This window comes from Camellia sinensis, chromosome 2, assembly GCF_055761805.1.
Source record: "Camellia sinensis isolate YWXY chromosome 2, ASM5576180v1, whole genome shotgun sequence".
In the NCBI taxonomy this organism is placed as follows: Eukaryota; Viridiplantae; Streptophyta; class Magnoliopsida; order Ericales; family Theaceae; genus Camellia; species Camellia sinensis.
Window position 1 is genome coordinate 120988831 of NC_138962.1, and position 26533 is coordinate 121015363.

Here is a 26533-nt window from a genome sequence, read left to right on the forward strand (position 1 = left end):
AAATATTAATATTGTTGTTAATTATTGTCACTTTGGAAATTGATAGTTTGTCTCTTTGGTTATTATCTTTCTTAAGAATGGTTGATAAGAAATATTTAAAAAAGAAAAAGGGTAAGATGGTGATCTTACATAGGAACTTTTGTTAACTTCTTATCTATTAAACTACGTGATTATTATTCAAAACAACATATTCATTGATTCTAAATATTTTATATTCATAAGATATATTTAATATCCAAATGTGTAGATATACGTTTTTAAGTAATTTAGAAAATGTTACCGAATCTTTACGATTCACGATTCAATTCGATTCGATTCCCGATTCAGTACGAGACCATTTCGATTCACAATACGAATCCCGATTTGACAACTATGTAGTGAATATGATCTAACGATTTAAATTATTTTAATATCATTTAACGGCTAATAATTTACATATATATTTAACTATTATATATATATATATATATATATTTATATATACAATTCAGGCTTCGCGTTGTTTGGTGTCTCTAACGAAGCCTGTTGAAATTTAATTCGGTCTTCTGAATTTCTGTCTAAGCCCTCACCTAATTCAAATATATGTTTCCCAAGCCCTAAAAAATTTCCGGTTGGGCCCGGGTTGCTTGGCTTAAGCCTGCCCAAGTTACACCCCTAATTGGAATAGAGAGAGAATAGCCAGGAGTTAGAGATGAGTAGAGATAGAAAGTAGACTTGTTTGGCAAACAGTGGACTAGGTTAGGTTTTATATGGAGTGTTTTCTTATAGTGCTACAACCAGATTGGTTATTTGACTTGATTGTCACTTGTCATGTAATTATTATAAAGTCTTAAACATGTACAATGTTTGTGGTACATAGCTAATCCTATCAAATACAATACTTTTTCTATTAATTTTTTTTTTTATAATATCTATTATTATAATTTTACCCTGGTGTGTTAGTTCTGTATCACGACAAGGGAGGTAATTGTAGGTTTTCAAAACCTTAGTGTGTTTTTTTTTTTTTCTTTTTGATTCCCATACCTCAAGGGAGATCATTGCAATTCACCCTTTTTGATGTGAAGAAAATGAGACAGGTCATGTTTGTTAAAATAATTGCTCCTCACATTTAGTATGCCAAGTATTCATCACAGATATAGAAAGACTTGGATTTTAACTTCTTGAGGTTGCCAACAGTCCACAATTATTTTCTTTTTGAACAGAAATATGTTGCCAGTTTGATCTCCAGTTCTTGTTGAGCAGACACTCATAGTCTGATACTTCTCTTACTCCTATAATGCTTCATGTGAAGCTTTGAGGTAGTAATGGAAAGCACCTTCTCACTCTCCTTCAGCTTGATATCGCTTGTGCTAGTCGCATGTTTTGTCAGTTTGTTGTTGCTCCACATTTCACCCATTATGCCACAGTATTCTTTAACTTCGTGGCATCATATTTAGTGCATTTCTCTCACCATCTTCTTCTTCATTCTTGCTTTGTTCATATTCAGATGTTAGGCCAAAAATGTCGGTGATTGGTGTTCATTTACTGGCTTCTGTTTCTTTCTTAGGTACTGCCATTTCTTGGAAAATTTTGATCTAATGCTAAAGTAAAAAAATGTCATTCTGTAGTTACTACTGTTGCTAAGATTGGTTGTACAATTATCCAATATGCCAATTTGAGGGTTTCTGTCTCCCCATCGCCTCCTTCAATGATGATTGCAAGAATGCTATTCTAATCAAGTAATTATCTAGTATTCAAGAACCAGACCCAAACAAATGAACACTGGTTGCTGTTTTGTTGTTTCCCATTATCATGCTTGTGTATTTTTGCTGCCCCTTCTTCCACCATTGCTTAAACTTGCTTATTTCTTCTTTAAATCCACATATTTTAGTTTCCAGGTTTGCTGTTTAGCTGATTTCTTTCTCTGTTCATATATTTAGTTTACTTTTGTTCCTAATGCGGCTTAGTGCATGTTGTATTTTACAGCGTTGGGAACCGGTATCACCTCAGCAGCGACATGGAAGTTCAGTTGTTGAAGTTTACAGGATTGTTGAAGAGGTATGCATGTCATCATAACCTATATTTGTTGGCATACATTTGTTTGAGTAAATATTTCCCCAAGGAACTCTTGTTAAATAATTTTGAGGAAGCATGATAGAATATCTCTGCTCATGGACATATTAGCCTCCATAAAGATGGTTAGCTCATTTGGTGATGAGCACTCTATCTAGCCTTAACAATTTCTTATAGTAATGTTCCAAGTTTCCAAACCCAACTCTTAATGACATTTCTCTGGGTCTGCACTATTTGTAATTGGATCCATGGATTGGCACAACTTACGGAGTCGGTTGTTTGTTTGCTTTTTTGTTTTCCGAGGTTGTAAGAATGTGATTGAACCTCGTTTATTACATTTATGGTGTTGCATTTTTGATTCTGTAATTGGTGATAGTTTTTGGAGTCTCGTGCTTGAGTTTGACCTTGTTTGGAGGACATAAGGTTGCATTCACCATTTGAGCGGTGAAGTGTTCACTTGGGTGGTTGTTTAGATTGCAAGATGTGGTTTCAGAGGCTCAGGAGCTGCAAACTAGGGTTCACCGCTCGAGAGGTGAAATGACCGTTTGAGGAGTCTAGCAGACCTTGCAGCTTTCTTCTTCTACAGAGATGCAGAATCTGGGAGATTATGGGACCACTCGAGCGGTGCAATGGATTTGACTTAGTGCGAGGTGATGTCAACCGCTCCACTCATTTTGACCCACTTTTTGTTCATAGGCACGTTTTTCACTCAGAATAAATCATTTCAACTTTACTCTCTCTTTCTCTACACCTCTCTTTTCTCTCTACTTCCACCATTGTTGAAGAACTTCGAGCTTGGGTTTCATCTACCTTGAGTGAATCAGCCTTCCACTGGAGAGTTAAAGTTGTAGATCTTGTTGAGGACTACGTTACTACTGTTCTGGATTTTCGTTTCGCCAAGTTTCATTACCTAGGGTTTTCTCCCTTTTCTCTCTTTGGTTGTGGTAGGAAATTTATTCTCTTCTTTTACATGCTAGTATGTTTTTCTTAGTTTATTTGCTATATTTGTGATCCATCATGTTAGGGGTTTTAGTAAATCCTTTGCATGTATTCTCAATTTTATAGTTTAATATTGTGATTGATATTGTAGCTGAGTATGTCATAGTTTTAATTGTTATGGTACATGTTGGAGTTAAACCCCCAAATTTAAGCATCTTAGGATTTTGTTATCACCCTTGATGTTTCGAATATATATACAAATGGAGTGTTGTTGGAACTGAATTATTGAGGAATATTAATCTACTCATTTTGAGGAATTTGTTGAATTAATTTACTATCATGTGGGTTTGTAATTGGTGATATTGAGTGGTGAAACTGGTACAGTTGAACTCATTTGAGGAATGAAAATAACATGGGAAATTGGGGGTTTCGAATCATAAATGAGCAGGTTGGAAAGTTGAATACGATTATCGAAATTGAGTAGGTTAAGGTGCTAGATATTCATTTGGAGTGGAGAACATTGATGCCAGCTTATAACTTGGAATTTTGGAATGTATAATGTTGTAGTGTAGAAGGGAAAATGAACTAATCATACATGATGCACGTGTTGTTTAAATTGATGAATTTGTTAGTGTTATACACATTTGAGAATGTGTTTGAGATTACAAATTTAGAAATGAAGGGTAAGAACTTGGAGTAAGGGAAAAGGGATGGGAGGAATTGAGGAATCATGATTAGGAATTAGAAAGTGATTCTATTGTTACTCTTTTTGGGAGGAATGCTATAAAGTTTGAACTCAAATTAAAGTAACTTGGGTAATGGTTATGTTGGCACTTTATTGGGGAAGAATGTTGTTGTGTTGTACTTACGGGGCAAGTTGTGGAATATTGAACCTATTGATAGGATTACAGATCCTCCGGGTGCTAACTGGGAAATTCGGAATTCAACCTATTAAATGGGATTACTGATTCCGTCAGGTGGTAACCGGAAATGGCCGGAATGTCACTCAACCTGTGCTGAGGTAAGGTGTGAGGAATCGCACTCGACTTAGGTTGAGGCCAAGTTTGAGGAATGTTTGAAAATTCCGAGAATGTGTGTATGCGTGTGCGTATTAAAGAATGGAAAGAATTATTTGGCTTACCAATCAATGAGGTAGAGGCTATGTATATATAACATATTCATGATACAATTTAGGAAACAATATATACAAGGTAAGATTCCTATAATCAAAATAATTCCTATTCTAATTTCCATATTCAAGCATAATATTTTGATTTCCATATTCAACACTCCTTCTCAAGCTGGCATGAAGATATTCAACAAATGCAGCTTGTCAATGGAAGACTGAAGCAAAGTTGGTCCCACAAAATTTGTGAACATATCTGCCAACTGTTGGGAAGAAGAGACAAAGGATGAACGCACAATGCCAGTCCAAACCTGCTGGAAATTGTGTTCATGCATATAATATGATAGTGGTGTTGGTGGTAGATAGTGGCATGTATAGAATATGATAGTGGTGTTGGTGGTAGATAGTGGTATGTATAGAATATGATAGTGGTGTTGGTTGTAGATAGTGGCATGTATAGAATATGATAGTGGTGTTGGTGGTAGATAGTGGCATGTATATAATATGATAGTGGTAGATAGTGGTAATATATAATATGTAAGTGGCATATAATGGGTTATGATGATGTTTGTAATATCTCCTATATAAGGAGTGTCATTTGGTCTTGTAAGATAAGAAGTTTTGAATATAACAGAAATATATTCCTTCTTCCTCATATTTTCGGAGTTCTTCTTCTTCATATTTTCTAAGTTGGTATCAGAGCAACAAAAAACACAGCAGCCCTAAAACCGTCATAGCCATGTCGGAAGTCACGTCCGGAACCACTTCAACCCCTGCCGCTGCCATTCCGGTGAAAACGTCCAACTCTCACTCTGTCCAAATCACCACCATCCGCCTAAATGGTGATAATTTTCTCCGCTGGTCACAATCTGTCCGGATGTATATCCGTGGGCAAGGAAAGATCGGTTACATCACTGGTGACAAGAAGGCTCCTGCTGTGAATGATCCGCTGTTCGACAATTGGGACGCTGAAAACTCCATGGTTATGACATGGTTGGTCAATTCCATGGAGGAGGATATAAGCTCTAATTACATGTGCTATACTACTGCACAAGAATTGTGGGATAATGTTAGTCAGATGTATTCTGACCTAGGAAATCAATCTCAAGTTTTCGAATTAACTTTGAAGTTGGGAGAGATTCGTCAAGGAGATGATTCCGTCACCAAATATTTCAATTCGTTGAAAAGGTTGTGGCAGGATCTTGACATCTTCAACACATACGAATGGAAATCGGTTGACGACTGCAACCACCACAAGAAAACTGTGGAAGACAGCCGTATTTACAAGTTTCTTGCCGGCCTCAACATTGAGTTCGATGAAGTGCGAGGAAGAATTATTGGCAGACCTCCTCTCCCATCCATTGGCGAAGTATTTGCCGAAGTCAGAAGGGAAGAGAGCCGAAGGAGCGTCATGCTTAAGAAAAAAGGTAATGGTGAATCAATTGAAATTTCTGCTTTAATTAGCGATGCTGCGGCCAACAAGGCTGCAAGTTACCAGCGCAGGTTTGATGATAAGCCACGGGTCTGGTGTGATTTTTGCAACAAGCCTCGCCATACACGCGAAACGTGTTGGAAGATTCATGGCAAACCTGCCAACTGGAAAAGCAGCAAACAAGGAGAGAAGAATCGTGGCTTTCCTACCGCTAATGAAGCCGATTCAGGTCCCTTCAACAAAGAGCAGATTGATCAACTTTTAAAGCTGATAAAATCCAACTCCTCAACCGGTACTCCTAGTGTTTTGTTGGCACAAACAGGTAGAAATCCTAAAGCCTTCTCTTGCCTAAACTTCTCTCCGTGGATCATAGATTCCGGTGCCTCCGATCACATGACTAGTTTTTCCCATTTATTTAGTACCTATTTCCCTTGTTCTGGTCATGACAAAATCAGAATAGCCGATGGTAGTTTTTCACCTATTGCAGGAAAAGGATTTATTAAACTAACTGAGAAAATTAATCTCAATGCTGTTCTTCACGTCCCCAACTTAGCCTGTAACCTTTTGTCTGTCAGTAAACTATCTAAGGATTCTAATTGTCGTGTTACATTTTTTGAATCCCATTGTGAATTTCAGGACCAGAACTCGGGGATGATGATTGGGCGTGCTAGGATGCTTGAAGGTCTTTACTACTTTGATGAAGTACCTGTTAGTAATAAAAAAGCTCAGAGCTTTAATAGTACCAGTTTAATCTCTGTTCGAGAAAAAATAATGCTATGGCACTATAGGCTAGGACATCCTAGTTTTCTTTATCTGAAACATTTATTTCCAGAATTATTTAAAGGGATTGATTGTTCTTCTTTTCATTGTGAAAGTTGCATTTTTGCAAAATTTCATCGCTCTACTTATTTGCCAAAACCTTATCAGGCTTCAAAACCTTTTTATTTGATTCATAGTGATGTTTGGGGCCCTTCTAAAATCACTACTCTTTCTGGTAAAAGATGGTTTGTTACATTTATTGATGACCATACCCGCTTATGTTGGATTTATTTGATGAATAAAAAATCTGACGTGAAAAATTTATTCACAAATTTTTACAATATGATTGAAAACCAATTTCAAACCAAAATTGTTATTTTACATTCTGATAATGGAACAGAATATTTCAATGAGCAGTTGGGTGAGTTTTTGGAAAAAAATGGGATTTTTCATCAATCTACATGTCGGGATACCCCTCAACAAAATGGCATTGCAGAACGAAAAAATAAACATCTACTTGAAGTAGCACGTGCTATAATGTTTTACATGCATGTTCCTAAATATTTATGGGGTGAAGCAATTTTAACAGCCTCTTATTTGATAAACAGGATGCCTACAAAGGTGTTAACATACAAAACACCTTTTGATTGTCTCAAAACTTTTTTTCCTGACACGAGGTTGTTTTCTGATTTACCCGCCAAAGTTTTTGGATGTACTGCCTATGTTCATGTTCCCAGTCAATTTCGTTCAAAACTTGACCCCCGTGCTATAAAATGTGTTTTTTTGGGTTATTCCTCAAACAAAAAGGGGTATAAGTGCTTCGATCCTCAAAACAAGAAATTTCATGTGGGTATGGATGTGTCATTTGTGGAAACAAAATCCTATTTCCCCAACACTTCTCTTCAGGGGGAGACAAGTGGAGTAGAAGACCGTTTTTGGGATATTTCTATCCCGCTCCCCAATGTCATTTATCCTACACAAAAACCACATCTGTCTGATAATGATCACTTAGGAGAACCAAGTTCTATGGTGCCTAGTCAAGAAGATTCTTGTTTAGGGGGAGAAGTACTACAAAATGATCTAAATCCTGAGCTTCAGGTTTATACTAGGAAGCAATTTCATCTGAGGAATAATGACCCGAATGTCTATCCTAATGACCCGAATGTCCACCCGAGTTCTGGCATCGAAATTTTAGGTAATCCTATTCCTTCTATTTCCGACCTTGATGTACCTATAGCAATTAGGAAAGGTGTCCGAAATTGCATTAAACATCCTATTGCAAATTACCTCTCCTATCAAAGACTGTCTAAAAACCATAGAGCTTTCACATCTAGGATTTCACACTTGTTTGTTCCAAGGAATATACAGGAAGCATTGGATGATCCGAATTGGAAATTAGCAGTCATGGAGGAGATGAATGCTTTAAGGAGAAGTGGTACTTGGGAGATAGTTGATCTACCCAAAGACAAGAAAACAGTTGGGTGTAAATGGGTGTTTACGATAAAATGTAACGCAGATGGAAGCGTTGAGAGATACAAGGCGAGACTGGTAGCTAAAGGCTTCACTCAAACTTATGGGATCGACTATCAGGAGACGTTTGCTCCTGTTGCTAAAATAAATTCCATCAGAGTACTGTTATCTCTTGCAGTAAATTTAGATTGGCCTCTACATCAACTTGACATTAAAAATGCATTTCTCAATGGTGATCTTGAAGAGGAGGTGTTCATGAGCCTACCGCCGGGATTTGAGCAGAGACTTGGAAGTGACAGAGTATGCAGATTGAACAAGTCATTATACGGACTCAAACAATCACCAAGAGCGTGGTTTGAACGCTTTGGGAAGGCAGTTATCAGTTGTGGCTTCTCGCAGAGTCAAGCAGATCACACAATATTTTATAAACATTCAAAAAACAGTAAAATTGCAATTTTGATTGTTTATGTTGATGACATCATTTTAACTGGTAATGATGAAGCAGAGTTAACAGCCCTCAAAGAGAAACTCGCAAAAGAATTTCACATTAAGGATCTGGGAGCCCTCAAGTATTTCCTCGGAATGGAATTTGCAAGATCCAAGGAAGGTATATTCGTTAATCAGAGAAAATATGTTCTTGATCTCCTTGGAGAAACAGGTATGCTTGGTTGTAAGATGGCGGAGACTCCGATCGAGCCTAACTTGAAGTTACAAGCTGCTAAGGCTGAAGAAGTCAAAGAGAGAGAACAATATCAGCGACTTGTAGGGAAATTGATTTACTTGTCTCATACGCGGCCTGATATTGCCTTTGCAGTCAGCATGGTAAGTCAGTTCATGCACTCACCAGGGGCAGAGCACTTTGAGGCCGTTTATAAGATCTTAAGATATTTGAAAGGAACTCCAGGGAGAGGCTTACTATTCAAGAAACATGGACATCTTCAAGTTGAAGTATACACAGATGCAGACTGGGCAGGAAGTGTTACAGACAGGAGATCAACATCCGGATACTGCTCCTTTGTAGGTGGGAACCTAGTTACATGGCGGAGTAAAAAACAGAATGTGGTAGCTAGAAGTAGTGCAGAAGCAGAGTTCAGAGCTGTTGCCCATGGAATCTGTGAAGTAATGTGGATTAAAAGAATTCTTGAAGAATTAAAGCTTTCTCACCCGACACCTATGAAGGTCTATTGTGACAACAAAGCAGCTATATCTATAGCTCATAATCCAGTTCTACATGATCGCACAAAACATATAGAAGTGGATAAACATTTCATCAAGGAGAAAATCAATGCTGGCATAATCTGTATGACCTACCTTCCAACAGGTGAACAATTAGCTGATGTGCTAACGAAGGGACTACACAAGAAGCAATTTGATAAGCTGACTAGCAAGCTGGCTATGGAAGATATCTTCAAACCAGCTTGAGGGGGAGTGCTGGAAATTGTGTTCATGCATATAATATGATAGTGGTGTTGGTGGTAGATAGTGACATGTATAGAATATGATAGTGGTGTTGGTGGTAGATAGTGGTATGTATAGAATATGATAGTGGTGTTGGTTGTAGATAGTGGCATGTATAGAATATGATAGTGGTGTTGGTGGTAGATAGTGGCATGTATATAATATGATAGTGGTAGATAGTGGTAATATATAATATGTAAGTGGCATATAATGGGTTATGATGATGTTTGTAATATCTCCTATATAAGGAGTGTCATTTGGTCTTGTAAGATAAGAAGTTTTGAATATAACAGAAATATATTCCTTCTTCCTCATATTTTCGGAGTTCTTCTTCTTCATATTTTCTAAGTTTTTCTCGAATGAAATGTATGTCAACTTCGATATGATTGGTACGCTCATGAAGCACAGAATCATATGATAACATCATGGCAGATTTGTTATCACAAAATAAAGAGGAAGGAATAGTCTCCTCAAAACCCAACTATGCCTGAATAGAGGGAATCCAAGAATCTCACACGTCTCATGTGTCATAGCCCGATACTCAGCCTCAGCAGAAGACCTAGAAACCACCACCTGCTTTTTACATTTCCATAAGATAAGATGATCACCATAGAAAGTACAGAAATCAGAAGTGAAACACCGAATCAATTCTATATCCTTCATAGTTTGCATCGGTGAAACATGAGAGCCCAGATTGGAGACTAGCGGTAAAGAATAATCCCAAGCTAGTAGAAGGCTTCAAAACCTCAAAATACAATGAACTGCATCAAGGTGCTCTTTACGAGGTGCATGCATGAACTGACTCACAACACTAACTGCAAATGTCAAGTCAAGTCTAGAGTTAGTGTTGGTCAAATAAATGAGGCGTCCAACAAGACGCTGCTGCATGCCTCGGTCATCTAGCAACTCACCAGGCTTTGATGTGAGTTTGACATTAGGATCCATAGGGGTAAAAGTAGGTTTACACCCTAATATACCAGTATCCTAAAATATTTGAGACAAGGACATCCCCTCCCTTGAGCAAGCCACCTCAATTCCTAGAAAATATTTAAGACATCCCAGATCCTTAATATCAAAAGTTTGGCCCAAGTCCTCCTTTACTTGACCAATATCGACAAAGTCATCACCTGTGAGAATAATATCATCCACATAAACTAACAAGACTATGCACTGACCTGCAGAATTTCGGCGAATGAAACAAGTGTGATCGGAGTGGCATTGAACAAAGCTCATAGATATAATAACAGAATTGAAGCGACCAAACCATTCTCGTGGAGACTGTTTCAGACTATACAAGGATTTACGTAACCAGCACACATTTTCTGAATTCTCCCGCTCAGCCCGAAAACCGGGTGAAGGAGCCATGTAAATCGTCTCAAGAAGATCTCCATGGAGAAATGCATTCTTGACATTAAGCTGATGAAGAGGCCAAGAATGAGATGGTGCAAGGAAGATAAGGAGACGTACAAAAGTAAGCTTGGCGACAGGGGCAAAAGTGGCACCAAAATCCTTGTTAGGAATCTGTGTGAAACCTTTGGCCACCGATCGGGCTTTATAACGGTCAATTGAGCCATCAACGAGGTACTTTATGGTGAACACCCATGTGGAACCAATTGTGCTTTCCTTAGTAAAGGTACAATATCCTAAGTGTGATTCTGTTCTAAGGCTGCCATCTCAGTCTGCATAGCCGCCAATTGTTTGGGATTTTGAAAGGCCTCAAACACAAAATGAGGAATGGATTCTGACTCAAGCTTACCAAGAAAAGAATGGTAAGAAAGGGAAACCCTGTCATAGTAAACTACTCAAATAACTTAAACGATTTGGAGGATGTCGATCCCGATGTGGGTTATGACGAGGAGGTGGAGGAGTAGCTAAAGAAGAGTTACCTAACTTAGAGATCGGAGAGGCAACAGGGGGGCACAGCGTGTGGCCTATGGGTGTATACTTGCAATGGGAGAGGAGTCGAAGGTTGAGGAGGATGGGGGACAACCTCATTCTCAACCTCGTCCGAAATGGTCACCGGGCGAACAGTGGAAGTAATAGGAGAAGCTTGCAAAGAAGGGTTAGTACTATAAGATTCTGAACAAACTTGTATATTCAATTGTGTTGTGTTACAAAGTAGTCACTACTTTATATAGCCCTAAGTTATGACTGAACAAGGAAAGATTGAAAAAGGAAATACGCCTATATGCCTAATTTACGCCTAATTTCTAATATACCCAATGCCATATATACACACAATGCCATATATACACAATATATTCTCACACCCCCGCTCAAACTCAAGGTGTTTGAGCAGAAAACACTGAGAGTTTGCTAAGACTGAAACTGAGCGGTAGTGTGAGTCTTGGTGAAGAAGTACGCAAGTTGCAAAGTCGAGGAGACGAAAGGAAGCGAGATAGAGCCAGACTACAGATGTTGGCGGACAAAGTGACAATCAATCTCAATGTGTTTCGTCCGTTCATAGAAGACAGTATTGTGGACAATCTGAATAGCACTGCGGTTGTTACAATAGAGAGGTCGGATAAGACTGAGGGACACCTAAATCAAAGAAAAGACAACAAAGCCAAACAAGCTCAGCAGTAACATGAGCCATAGCATAGTACTCAGCTTCGGCAGTAGAGCGAGCAACAACAGTTTGTTTCTTGCTTTTCCAAGAGATCAAGGAATTGCCAAGAAACATACAGAAACCAGAGGTGGGCTTGCAATCATTAACATCACCAGCCTAATCAGAATCAGCATAGGCACCAAGTCTAAAGAGAAAGTAGAGGACAATAGCAAGCCTTGAAAGATGAAAGATGGTACCCCGGAGACAGCGAAGAATGTGAACCAAAGCAGCCCAATGAGTAAAGCGAGGAACATAAACGAATTGACTAACCACATGAATAGCATAAGCAAGATCAGGGCGAGTGACAGTCAAATAAACTAAATAGCTTGAACTCAATTAAGATCCTGACAAGCCTCCGTGTAAGACTGTGGTTCTAAAAAAGAATGAATAACAGACATAAAGGTACGATAGGAAGTAGAAAAACATGTATTAGACCAACCTAACCTATTTGGAGGACGACGCTCATGAGTAGGATATCGGTGTGCAGCAGGATTAGAGTCGTCAGAAGCAGAAGGAGCAGCAACTGGAGTAGAGACAACTGGTGGTGGAGGAGTTGGCGATGAGAATATACCAACAATGGAGGGAAAGAAGAAGCCGAAGGAGCCATAGGTGACGCAGATAGAGAAGTAGGAATGGGCTCAAGAAAAACAATGGAGATGTACTCATCAGATGGGACTTCAGAAGAAAAGGGGTCAATGTGAACCAAATCCTTTTTGGAAACTGGAGCAGTAAGAGGGGGAAGCTAAAAGGAAGGCAGACATTCGAGAAATGCAACATGACGGGAGACATAGAGGCAACAAGAGACAAGATCGTAATAGCGGTAGCCTTTCTAAGTAAGACTGTAACCCAAAAAGACACAAAGGAGAGACTGGGTACTAAATTTGGTCCTATCTTTGTAGGAAAGAAGGACAAAACAGGCAGATTCAAACACACGAAGAAGGGAGTAGTTAGGAATTTGAGAGAACAAAACCTTATAAGGAGACCGACCAGAAAGAAAAGGAGTAGGCGCATTGAGAAGAAAAGCAGCAGTAAGAACTGCCTCCTCCCAGAATGGAGCCGGAACTGAGGCAGAGAGAAGAAAAGACCTAGCTGTCTCAAGGAGATGACGGTGTTTACGTTCGGCTCGACCATTTTGGGCAGGCGTATCTGTACAGGAAGTTTGGTAAATGGTACCCAAATTGGCCAAACACTCACAGAACTCATTTTTAAAATATTCCCCACCCAAGTCAGACCGTAACACTTTAATTGTAGACCCAAACTGAGTAGTAATCAGATTGAAAGGTACGGTATATCTGATAGAAATCGGACTTATGAGTCATATGATAAACCCAAGTGTAACGGGTGCAATCATCAACAAAGTACACATAGTATGCAGAACCCTCCTTGGTGAGAATAGGAGAAGGGCCCCAGACATCAGTATGAACTAAAAAAAACAGTGCAGCAGATATAGAAATACTGTCACAGAAAGGTAAAGTTGTCATTTTGGCAAGTTTACACCCTCGACACTCGCTAAGTTGACTAGGAGAAAGTTTACCCAATATACCTGACTGAGCTAAAGACCGTAAGCGGTCAGCAGACAAATGTCCTAATCTGGAATGCCACAAATAGAAAGGACTCGACAGAGAATCTAACTGAAAAGAAGAAAAAGCAGTTAGAGAGTTAGTCATAGGCAAATACAAACTCTCCATCACATAGAGGTCTCCAACTCTACAGACAGTCCCAATTTGCTGCTTGAACATCCGATCCTGCACAGAACAGATGGAAGAAGAAAAGATAACATCAAAACCAGAGGCATCAAGTTGACTAATAGATAATAAACTGACAGATAACTGAAGAACATATAGGACAGATGGAATAGAGATAGCAGACAGAGCAGACGGTAAGACAGACCCAACAGATATAATAGACATACCAGACCCATTAGCAGCATTAACAGTAATAGGAAAGGGAGGGGAAGTACAATTTTGAAGTAAGGAGAGATGGGGAGCCATATGATGAGGGGCACCAGAGTCAAAAATCCAGACAGACGAAGAAATATCTGAAGAAGACTCAAGCAAACCTGAATGAATAAAGAAAACAATGGAGGCAGACAGAGATGGCTGGGAGGTAGACAATGCATGCTGAAGCTGACTAATGTGAACAGTCAAGGAAGCCAAGCCAAGCCACAATTAGGAGCCGGAGCAGATGCAGTAAAATCAAAAGAGGAGAGCAAAACTTGATCAGAAATTACTGAGAAAACGAGGCAGACATAGGCAAAGCAGACAAACATCCCTTCTTGGGACAATGATACTTCTAATGACCCCTCTGTGGCTGAAGGCACACTCATCAAAAGCTAGAGACATCGTAATAACCAAAAGTCTGAGAGGTTGAAGTGTAATAAACCCAAAATGGACAACTAGGGGGCAAAGGGTAATAACGAGAAACTTGAGGGTTGTAGTGTAATAAACCTGAAAATAAGGTATTAAGTATAAGACCCAAGCAGATTTTGAGAATAGTGCTGAGAACCACCGAGCAAATCAAGAACCAGAGAGAGATCGAAGGAGATCGAAGTTAAGTAACGAAACCAGAGAGAGACTGAAGGTGATCGAAGCTGAGAGACGAACTCCACGACCTGACGATCCAACCAGGGGTCACGGATGATAAGGCCCAAATCAAAGAGTCACAAATAATGGTGCGATTTCGGTGAGAAAACGTGATTCCAAACCAGAGTCTGTCGGTGACGGCAAGTGAGAGATAGAAAACGTGATTCTGAACCAAAGCTCCAACTCGACTTTAACTGTCAGTTTCAAAGGCGAAATCGGAGAGCAGAAGCTAATGGAGAACCAGATGGGTCGTCGAACAACGTCGAACCAGTCAACGACTTCAAGCCAACTATAGAACCAGACGGAGAGACCAAATTGTGCGAAACCCTAGCCACCACAAGATCAGCGATCGTGTTGCTCTGATACCATGTAAGATTCTAAACAAACTTGTATATTCAATTGTGTTGTGTTACAAAGTAGTCACTAATTTATATCGCCCTAAGCTATGGCTAAATAAGGAAAGATTGAAAAAGGAAATACGCCTATATGCCTAATTTATGCCTAATTCCTAATATACACAATGCCATATATACACAATATATTCTCACAAGTACTTAGTACCAAAGAAAAGAAGATCCTTACAAAACGTAACATCCAAAGTGTGGTGAAAGTGACGAGACACAAGGTCGTAACACCTATACCCTTTGGACATGGAAGAGTACCCTATGAAGATATATAACGAATAGATTTGTCATCTAACTTTGTGCGAGTGGTACTCTAATTTTAAACAAAACAGGTACACCCAAAGACACGAGGTAAGAGTGGAAACAAAGTGGTGGTGGGCATAAGGGTATGAAACGGAGTGAGTCCATGCAACACACGACTAGGGGTCCTATTAATGAGGTAAATAGCAGTAAGGACAACCATATGTCAATAAGACTTGGGAACACCCATATGTTGAAGAAGACACTGGACAATAGACATAATATGACGGTTTTTTGCGTTCATCAATACCATTTTATTCAAGAGTCCAAGGACAAGTAAGTTGTTGAAGAATACCCGGTTTGATTAAGATGGGAACGAAATGCATTAGTAATATATTCCCCACCATTATCAAAACGGATAGTCCTAATAAGTGTATGAAACTGAGTTTTAATCATCTGTAAAAATTGGACCAAAATGGGAAAGACATCAAACTTACGACGAATTAGATAAACCCAAGTGCACCTAGTTTGATCATCAATAAAAGTCACATAATATCTATGACCAGAAAAAATAGTGACAGGGGAAAGGCCCCAAACATCATAATGTATAAGATCAAAAGCACTAGGAGCACAAGTCATATGAGGGATATAGCTAGTACGGGTATGCTTAGACAATTCGCAAACCACACAATGAAACTTAGAATCTTTGCAAGTTTTATTAAATGAAGGAAAAAGTTGACATAAATACTAAAAATTAACATCACCTATATGAGTATGCCATAATTCTAAAGTCTGAATATTAAAAACACATGACATGGAAGCAAGCAAAATAGAGGCCTGCAAACTAGCTAAGAAAGAAGAAGGCTCGTTCAGTGGATCCCTATAGTAGTACAGCCCATCACGCTCATAGCCCTTGTCAAAAATTCTTTTCACACTTAGGTCCTGTAAAAGGCAAGAAAAAGGTAAGAAGACGACTACATAATTAAATTGTTTAGTAAGACGACTAACAAATAAGAGATTATATGCAAAATTTGGAACATGTAAAACAGATAATAAAGTAGTGGTAGTGGATAAAGACACTACATCCTTATGACGGACGAAGGATAACGAACCATCAGCAAGACACACAAATTGGGCAATATTAGCAGAGATTGGCGAAGAAAGAAAGGAAAACTCTCTCGTCATGTGATCATTAGCCCTAGAATCCAGAACCCATGAGGGACTAGTAGACCGAACATGTAAAGTAGTAGAAGTACCTATTGCAAGGGTGACAGCAGTGATAGATGATGGGCCAGGAGAACTGGTGGTAAGAGATCCAAGTTGAGTCTAAAGCTGACCAATTTGAGTCAGTAACTCCTGTAAATTAAGGAGATGAGGAGACCTAGGAGCAGGAGTAGCGGAATCCACTATAGCCGCAGTGTGAGGGGTGCCAGCACCACGAGGGCAAGAGGAACGTTGCCTCAACTCAGGATGAAGTGTGAAGCAATGAACCTTGACATGACCAGAAACGCCACAATGATGACAAGTAACTGGACCAGTAGAACCCTGAGAACCAGACTTTGCAGCAAGAGTCATTTGATCAGATAAAATTGGAGACAGGGGAGAAGGATTCGGCTAAACCAGACGCCTACGACGCTCATCACTATCAATGGTGGCAAAGGGCTCATATAGAGAGAGCATAGATGATGTGTTTAAAATCTAAGTTCGAAGGGATTAAAACTCAGAGTTTAACTCATCAGAAACTGGTAAGTATGTTGACGAGCAAGGCGTTTGAACACAAGAAAGGCAACATCTGCTGGGAACTTAGTCAAGGGCTCATATTGAGCCAATTCTTCCCAATGGGCCTGAAGGTATCTAAAGAATTCTGACATAGAAAGACCCAAGGCAGACTGGGAAGCACGAGCAATATCCTGATAGAGCTTAAAGATGTGAGCATTGTTATGAGCATGAGCATACACCTGTGATCAAGAACTATGTCACAATAGAGAAACATGTGATAAATATGATCTTCCATGGAGTTGAACAGCCATCCCAAAATAGTACAGTTATCAATCTCACTGTGCACGGGTGGGATCTATTGCAGCAGGCTGGGTAGTGGAAGATAAAAGCCAATGAGCTTTTCCCTTGCCCCCTAAATAGAGTTTAAGGAAGCGGCTTCAGGCGACAAAATTTTTCCCATTCAACACCATACTCGTAATATGATGAGCAGGAGCATGATGAGAGAGAAAAATCAGAACTAATTGGGATAGGCTTGGTGGGTATATCAGCAAAGGATGGATCAGTCATGGTTGGAGAAGAGGGGCTGAAAAACACACAAAGATAGCAACACAGTCCAAGAAAAAAAACAAGAAGCCGGAAAAAACTCAACGGCTTATCCAAATAGATGCTACCTAATAAATTCGGTAGCCCAAAAGAATAAAAGGACAGACAAAGGGGCTTAATACATCAGTCCAATCACCCCAAGGGGAAAAAAACAGCCACGAACCACCTAAAGAGGCGGCCAAAGCACGTAAGACCAGAACCAAGTCTGGTCGGCAGCAACTAGAGCCTTGGCAGGGATAAAGAAGGCCTGTCGAGGTGAAGACAAGGAAGGAGAGGGGTTGTGGAGGCTGGATTGGGGTTGGGCTGAGGTTGTCGGAGGGAGAAAAAGAGTTAGAAAGGGCTATCAGAGGCTAGGTAAAGGCTGGGAAAGGCTGTCAGAGGCTGAAAGAATGCTGGGCTGAGACTGTCGAAGGGAGAAAAAGAGCTGAAAAGGGCTGTCGGAGGCTAGAGAGAAGAAAGAAGGCAGTCGGTGGTGCTGGGTGGTTAAGAGAGAGATGGCTAGGGAGGCTCTGATATAAAAAAGAATGGAAAGAATTATTTAGTTTACCAATCAATGAGGTTGAGGCCATGTATATAATATATTCATGATACAATTTAGGAAACAATATACATAAGGTAAGATTTCTATAATCAAAATAATTCCTATTCTAATTTCCATATTCAAACAAAATATTTTGATTTCTATATTCAACACGTATATGTTTGGGCATGCATTCATAATAACATTTACTTGTGCATACTACTATGAATGTCCCTTTCTTTTGTGTGATACTGTGAGATGAATCACATTACATGATTTTATGGTGAGTACGTTTACTTGGTGTTGCAAACGTATTTGGATATCACATGAGTTGTAAGTTAGTCTCCAGTTGGATGTTGGTTTGAGTGAAGAATGTGACCATTGAAAGAATTGGACCAGTGTGAACTAAATTGTGGACTAGGTAGGGATCCTAGTGGATGGGACTAGATTGTTAACTAGAATGGATTTACAATAGAACATGATAGGTTGATAGGTTTATTCATGTATCTTATTCACTTAGTTGTACCTGTACACTTGCACATATCACCATAATAGCATGTTGGGTTGTAGAAGATTTTTTTTACCGTAACTTAGTTTGGAAGGCTTGGGTTGTATGCCTTGGGAGAATTGAAATTTGTAAAATTACTGTTATAAGTTTATTGTGACTTGGTTGATATGTATGTGTGGATGTTTGTATAGGGTGAACCATTCCGTAAAGGGTAATGGGGGTGATTTAACATGTGAAAAGAAAAAAAGAAAACTTCAAGAGAGTTTGCTCTCTTTCTCTCTCCTTCAGTGAGCAGCTATTACTGCTTTGTACTTTTACTATTAGAATCTTTTTTTTGGCTTTTCCACCTTAGGTTAAATGATCCTTACAGAAGTTGCATTATACCTTATATGCTTACTGTGCATTTTTATGTGTAGGGAGTGACTTACTAATGTGTTAATTATGTTGTCTTTTTGGTTGCAGACTGTTGATCAATTTTTTGCTCTTAAGGTCCCAATGAGGTTGGGGGAATTGAATAGCCTGTTTCGTGGCATTGACAATGCTTTTCAAGTGTATGCAAAACATGTTGTTGACAAGTTAGGTATGACCTTGCTTTGTATATGCTTTTATACATTCTTACTTCAAATTTTATTGTTTAAATGTAAACTGAGGATGAGTTAGACAGTTATATCATAGACTTTGAGTCATGAATTTATTCTCTCTCTCTCTATATATATATATATATATCATGTTGGACATGCATGTTTTATCTGGTTTTTCCAATTTTCTGGTTCATTCATGATAGTGATAGTAATATGCTGTGGACTTGTGTTGTTGCAAAAGTATTGAAATAAGTATGAGCAATTATCCTTTTCTTTGAACTTCCTCTTTTGATGACACATTTCAATGGGCTATTGGTGTTTGTGTTTGTGTTTGGAGTGTCTTTTGAGGATTGTGTTGTGTATGCAATGCTCATAAGTCTAACTATGAGTCTGAGTGATTGTGATCTTCATTAGTGCATGTCCATTTGATAGTAACTCATTCTGATTGGCTGATTTATGTACTTGGAAATTGCTTTAGCAGGATTATTTTACCCTGACAATCTGAAACTGTCTAATTGCTCATTCTACATCTTATGTTCATTATAGAAACAAACAATTTCAGTGGTTTTGGGGTTCTATTACCTTCACATCGTCCATCGGCCCAAAATGATGGAACCTTCCTCCCCTGAGTGCAGGGAACTGTGTCTTAGGAGAGCAGACCCTCCTGCTTTGTTCTTGCTTTTTATTGTCTTAGTAAATGAATAGCTATCATGCTGCATGGTTTAAGCTGAAAACGGCATTTTAGATTTTGTTGTGGAGTTCAATCTCATAGTAATCGGCATTTTCTTTAAAGGGAGAGAGGAACACAAATTACTTTTAAAAGTGAGTCAAATAAGAGTGAAATAGATTACTTTCTTGTAAGAGAAGCAATTCGCTTGAGTCTGTAAAGATGCAAGGTGATCTCCGAAGAAAGTTTAATGTCACAACTCAAGCTAACAATACTAGATATATCAAACATTAGAGCAACATCAAACCTCAAAAGATATCAGAAACCCATAAACATGGAATTGGAAGATAAAACTAATAATGTGTAAAATAATGGTGGAACGCATTAAAATAATATTGATGCCACATACAGACTTATATATATATATATATATATATTTCAACCGACAGTTTAAAACATTTAGTCTTTTCTTTTGCCTGTATAACTCCAAGATATTGTATCAACTATCTAATCTTATCTGTTGAGTCATCTTTCAAAATTGGAAAATGTAATACCCATTGTATTGATGAATCTATACCTTATGAACCTTGTAATTTTGGTTACACAGCTCGCAAAGAAGATCTAATTCCACCTGTACCTGTCCTTACACGATATAAAAAGGAAGCTGGAATTAAGGCCTTTGTAAAGAAGGAACTAATTGATCCCAGGCTGCCTGATGTGAGAAGGTCTACTGAAATTAATGCTCTGATGACGCCTACACTGTGTGTTCAGTTAAATACACTTTACGTAAGTTCAAGACTTTCAAGTTCAACTTCTCCTCACATCATTTTCTTCTTGACATCAGGTCTTTTTTTTCCTTTCCTTCTGTTTTGTTTTTGTGTTTGTCTTTGTTTGTTTTTGTTTTTGTTTTTTTTCTTTTTCTGCAGAACTTAAGGAATTTATTTTTTTTATTAAAATTATTATGACTATAAAGATAGCTTATTATATGCTGGACATGGAATCAATTTTTCTGTATTTATTGCTTCTTAGACCATTTATTTATTTTAATTGTGGCCATGGGACATGGATATGACATAACATAAACACGTCAACACTATAATTTTCAAAAAAATCAGGACATGACACAACTTGAACACATCAACGAGTAAATATACATTTTTATATGTACAAAAAAACAAAAACAAAAAGTACATCCAATTTAGCCCCTATTGGATGCGGGTATAGGAGGGGCAATGATGGCGCAATTAGAGGGTACTTATCCACTTTGGAAACCTCAGGTGAAGCTTGTTGCATGGGAAAAAAACTTTCTGGTTGTATAAATGTGATTGGTTGATTTTCTTATTATTAATAAATATTTGGTTACGATATTTTCATATTTCTTTCCCAGTAGGATTATATTTTTTATTATTATTTAGATTTTAGTTTCCTATTTTAATTTGGGTTATTTGGCTATAAATAAGTGGCTTTGCATTGTATTACTCAGAGTTAGATTAATGTTGTGGCTTCTGTGTTTCTTCCCTCTTCTTTTGTTTCTACTTTCTGCATTAATTTGGTATCAGAGCTAAGTCGCAACCCATCAGCACTGATTGACATCATCTTCTCTTTGCATTGTGCATCTTCATGGCATCATTGTTTTCACAACCTTTGCTGCTTCATTACCTTACACTGTTTTTGAAGAATTAAATGAAAAGATAAAAGAATGAAAAGAGAGAGAGGAGAGGAGAGAAGAGAAACAAGGAAAAGAGAGAATGAGAGCACAGGGTTCTCTTCCCTGTTCTTTAATATTTATGCTTATAGAAAATATTACAATACTACCCTTCTCACTAACACATAACCAACATTCTCTCTCAAGTTGGGGCAAAGATATTGCGAAGGCCCAACTTGTCAAGGGTAGAGTAAAACAGCGTACTAGACACTCCTTCAGTCAAAATATCTGCAAGTTGAACCCCCGTCTTGACAAACACGGCACAAATCACACCCTCATTCAACTTCTCTTTGATGAAATGTCTATCAACCTCCACATGTTTTGTTCTATCATGTTAAATTGGATTGTGTGCAATGTTAACTATAACTTTATTGTCACAAAATAGTTTCATAGGACTGTCCTAATCGAAACCCAACTCTTTCAAAAGTGACTTCAACCACAGTAATTCACATATTCCATGAGCCATTGATTTAAATTCTGCCTCGACACTTGACCTAGCAACCACAGATTGCTTCTTGCTACGCCATTTCACGAGATTACCACCTACAAAAGTGTAGTATACCGAAGTGGATCTCCTGTCAATGATGGATTCTGCCTAATCTGCATCAGTATAGGCTTCTATTTGCAAATCATCATGATTTGAAAACAATACACCCCTACCATATGCTGACTTCAAGTACCATAAAATTCTATACACAGCCTCCATATGAACTTCACGAGGTGAATGCATAAGGGGGAACTACTTGCCGGTGGGGAAAGGGAATTATCAATACATGAGGGGTGCAAGTGTGTTTGTGGTGGGGTGCAAATGAAAGACTGTGGGGGTGCAAGTGTCACATGCACCCCTCATATGTTGGTAATTACTTTTTTCTTCTCCCACTTGCATGTAGTTCTTCCAATGCATAAAATTACTAACCACATTGATTGCATATGCTAGGTTTGGACGAGTGAGTGAGAGGTAAATAAGTCTACCAACAAGTCTTTATTAACGACCCCCATCAACAGGAGTATCACTTTCACTATTTCCCAGTCTATGATTATGTTCAATAGGAATGTCCACCACCGGTTTACATCCCAACATTTCGGTCTCCTTAAGAAGGTCAAGCACATATTTACGTTGAGAGACAAAAATACCATGTTTGGATCAATCGAGCAACCTCAATACCTAAGAAGTACTTTAGTTCTCCCAAGTCCTTTATTTCAAATTCCTTAGCCAAGGAATTCTTCAATTTATCCATCTCAACTATATCATCCCCGGTCAATACATTATCATCAACATACACCATCAATGCAGTTATCTTCTCATGCGATGAATGTTTGACAAACAAGGTGTGATCAACTTGACATTGACGATACCCACATCTAAGCATAGCTTTGGCAAATCTCTCAAACCATGCCCTCGGTGATTGTTTCAAACCATATAGTGACTTCTTCACCCTACAAACCTTCCCACTATTATTGGGAAGTGGAAATCCAAAAGGGATATCCATATACATGTCCTCTTTCAAGTCACCATGGAGAAAAGCATTTTTCACATCAAGCTACTGAAGAGGCCAACCCAAGTTAGCTACCAACGAAAAGAGGGATTAATAGGGTGTTAATTCACATTGTTTTTGTTTTATCATTGAATACTAAGTTACTTTCTTCAAATTTGCAATGCCTTTCATGTGCCTTTAGCTGTGGATACCTGTGTCCCCCCAAGTGTTGGAGCTTGTCTGGTTCTAAAAAAATAATAATATTATCACATTTGGACGTGTATGACCTGTGTCAGGGAGTGTTCGATGAGTGCTTGTGTCAGTCATATGACCCCCAAGTTATCTATGATTTTTTCCCAGTTAATAAGTTAATTATTTGCTCAGTTGCTCTATAGAAGTAGCACGTGGGTTCAACTCTAGATATAAGAGAAATTAGTTAGTTCGTGTGGGTAGAGTCACTCTTTTTGTTGGATTGAAAGGGCTAGCCTACCTCTTATTATTAGTTAAGGAGTTGCTTTTGGGGAACAAGAATTGGGGATCAGATGTGGGCAAAATTCCCACAAATGGTTGATATGTTCAGTCGACTCCCTCCCCTTTTGTGAGGGTCCATCCAGCCATCATATTAGCAGATAAATGTATTCCTGAGCAATGCGCAAAAACATTGAGGTCAATTGTGATAGCATCCAGGCAATCTCAACCAGTTGACGGCCAACTGGCTCATTAGAAAGTTGCTGATTTGCTTATCAGTGACCTTTGTATCATTTCCCCCCTTCTAAATCTGGATTATGTTAAATATACAAATAATTGATAGTACAAGGTTCAAACAAACATTACGTGTCTTTCGCATCAACACTTGACCAATTAAATTACTTATTGGCAATTAAACTGATGAGTATGGTTTCTGAACTAGTTTCTGCAGAAAGTAAGAAACCTCCAATTGCACAGCATGTTGATAGTTTTGCTGTGGTTGTAGTCTTGCTGAAAATGCTTAAAAGACTGTCTGAGTAAAATTTGGAAACTGTGGACCCCTTGAATTAGACCTGTTTTATTTTTTTTATAGCTCGTGACCTACACACTTAAAGAAGAGAGTTTGATTTTTGGAAACCAGCAATTGTTTTGAAGGTTTATCTTTGTAAAGTATATGGAAAAAAAAACCTATGAGTTCACCTTGAATTTGAGGGATATAAATAAATTTCAGTGGTGCTGGGAATATTGTCCTTGGAGTGGGTATGACTATGAGTAGTTTGCAAGTCCCTTTTTCAATGATTTCCAACTCTTGACAAAATAAAATAATTTTGCTGGTAAATTACAAGGCAGTGGGAAGTGGGGAAATTATTTACCAAAAGGCGGGGACACAACTTTTGCTGTGTTTTTTTTTGCACAGAAAAGGTTGCACCCGCCATATGTTTGTAATTATTTTGGTATTTGTGTTCCCCTATTCTTATTTGTTTATTTATTTTTCTTGCTACAGTTGTTGCTTTCTGAAGTTATTCATGGATAAAATCATTCAGAAGGCCTGCCCTGGTATCGTCATCAATAACATGAAAAATAAAATCTAGTCAATGACATGGGATATTTTTCTGTTACTTTAAGCCCAAATGCTTGCCACAGGACCTCATATATTGTTTAAATGTTGTCTTCTCCCAAAATGAGTTAGTAACAATGTTGATCATAAACTGTTTGCTAAAAACTCTGAGTGTATTATCTTGAAGTTAACTGCAATTTTTAGTACTTTTGGCAATCAAAAATATATATTGGATGATGCCTATTTGTATCTAATACAGGCTTCTTTTTTTTTTTTTGTTTTTTGCCCATGTTAAGTATGCCATTAGTCAACTGAATAAGTTGGAAGAAAGTATCTGGGAAAGGTGGACAAGAAAAAGGACACAAGCCAAGTCAGTCAGTACGTATCCATACATCCAATACATCTCTTTATTTTCATTTTAATGATTTGTTTTCAATCCCATCTACCATCAATTGAAAAGTACTTGCCATTGGAACTGACATACTGTTGCAGCTGAAGGAAAATGGGAAAATGGCATTTTCATTGGGCATTTTACTATTTCCAATATGTATAACTTGTTTTAAGGAATTTAAGCTTTCATGTGGGTGTTATGCTGCCTTTCTCATAAATAGAACCGATCAGTATTTGTGGTTTTTGATGCTCCGATGATAATGTGGATGGTCCCAAAAATGTCACATTGGTTGAATTTGAGCTTTAGCCCAACCCAAATTTCTCTAAACTTATTCTTTGCAAGTTCTAACTACAACAACAACAACAAAAAACACTTAACCCAGTGGGTTGATTTCTTTTGCTTTTGTTTATGCTTCCAGGAAGTTGGGAGTGCTATGTATGATTGCCTCCTAATTATTTTTCGAGAGATTGAACCTAATTGCGTTCAGTGGATTAACAAGACAAAGTGTTTTACCTGACTTTTTTAATACATTATGTTACAATCCACTCACACAAGCACATCTGAATTTACAATGAAAATCATGCTACTGAACTATTGATAATGCTAATTTTTTTGAGTCCGCTACATTGATCTGTTTTTTCTCTAGTTGCATTTATTAAAGATAAACCCTTGGTTCGAACTTGAGAAAATCATGTTCATTCTCCTTTACTTAACCCATATCCTTTTGGTCTTTCTTTTGTCCTTTAGGCGCCTTAGGCTTGGATCAAATTACTTCTTACAACGTGTATTAGTTGGTCTATATTGTACAAGACTGAACCATCTAAAATATGTCCATTGCCAGTGGCGACGCCTGAAAAAAGTTCGGTGGGTTCAAAATTGAAGTAGTTGATATATCTTGTGGTTTTTTCCAAATTCTTCTGTTGGGCGTAAAACCTTTATATTCTAAAGTGTCTCTCCACAGTTCATTCCTTGTTGTAATGCAGGTCACAACAAATAACCTCATAATCCAATTGTGTTCCAAGAGTCCTGCTAATCTGTGCCGTCCCATAAGTGATAAATTATGCTAAAACTTTGATGTTACATGTAAAATAAGTCACAACTGTATGGCCGTCTGGAACATGAGTTAAAATTTGAGATACATTGTGACTTGTCAGACTTTTCCGTATTGCGGAGTTGCTGTAACAATTTCTTACTTGTGATTAAATGATAGGAAACATTTTTCACAAACTTACACATAGTGGATGAGATTCTTCCTTCATTCGTATCTTATCCCCTACCTGTTTGGTTAAGGCTTATCTTTACAAACTAAACTTTTCCTCCATTTATCATGAGACACTCCTTAACCTTCGAACAAGGGATCACTATCATATATTAGCTTCCTATGGTAAAAAATCAATAATATACTAAATATATTATTACTAATTGGATCATACACATTTTGTATTCTATGTGTGGATGGTTGGAAGTGAGCTGGGAAGATGGAAGGCATTGAGATGGCTGGAGAACATGGGTGCTCACAGATCGGGTTTGTGCGGTTCGGGTCGCTGGTTGGACCCACTTGATAGTGTACAAGTTGGGGAAAAGTGGACCCACAACTGCCTGTAAGGCGGTTTATGGGTTGCGCGGGTAGGGTTTGCAGGCAGTTTGTGAATTGGTCCTTTTCCAAAAAAAAAAAGAAAAGAAAAGAAATTAACGAAAAAAAAAAACTCAAGAACAATTTGAAAAAACTAAACCAAACCCTGATTTTTAGAATTAGACGAAGAAAGTTT

At 38.2% G+C, this 26533-nt stretch overlaps 1 protein-coding gene across 4 annotated transcripts in view; it reads left to right on the forward strand.

Moving 5' to 3' along the window:
- LOC114280393 (plant/protein (DUF810)) overlaps positions 1 to 26533 on the forward strand; it is a 118150-nt gene that overhangs the window by 74914 nt on the left and 16703 nt on the right. For all 4 annotated transcript variants that reach the window (XM_082915527.1, XM_082915525.1, XM_082915528.1 and 1 more), the window contains 4 exons: positions 1966 to 2037; positions 18883 to 19000; positions 20276 to 20454; positions 24670 to 24751. In XM_082915527.1, coding sequence (XP_082771653.1) covers positions 1966 to 2037; positions 18883 to 19000; positions 20276 to 20454; positions 24670 to 24751 — 451 coding nt within the window. The remainder of the gene's footprint in view (positions 1 to 1965; positions 2038 to 18882; positions 19001 to 20275; positions 20455 to 24669; positions 24752 to 26533) is intronic.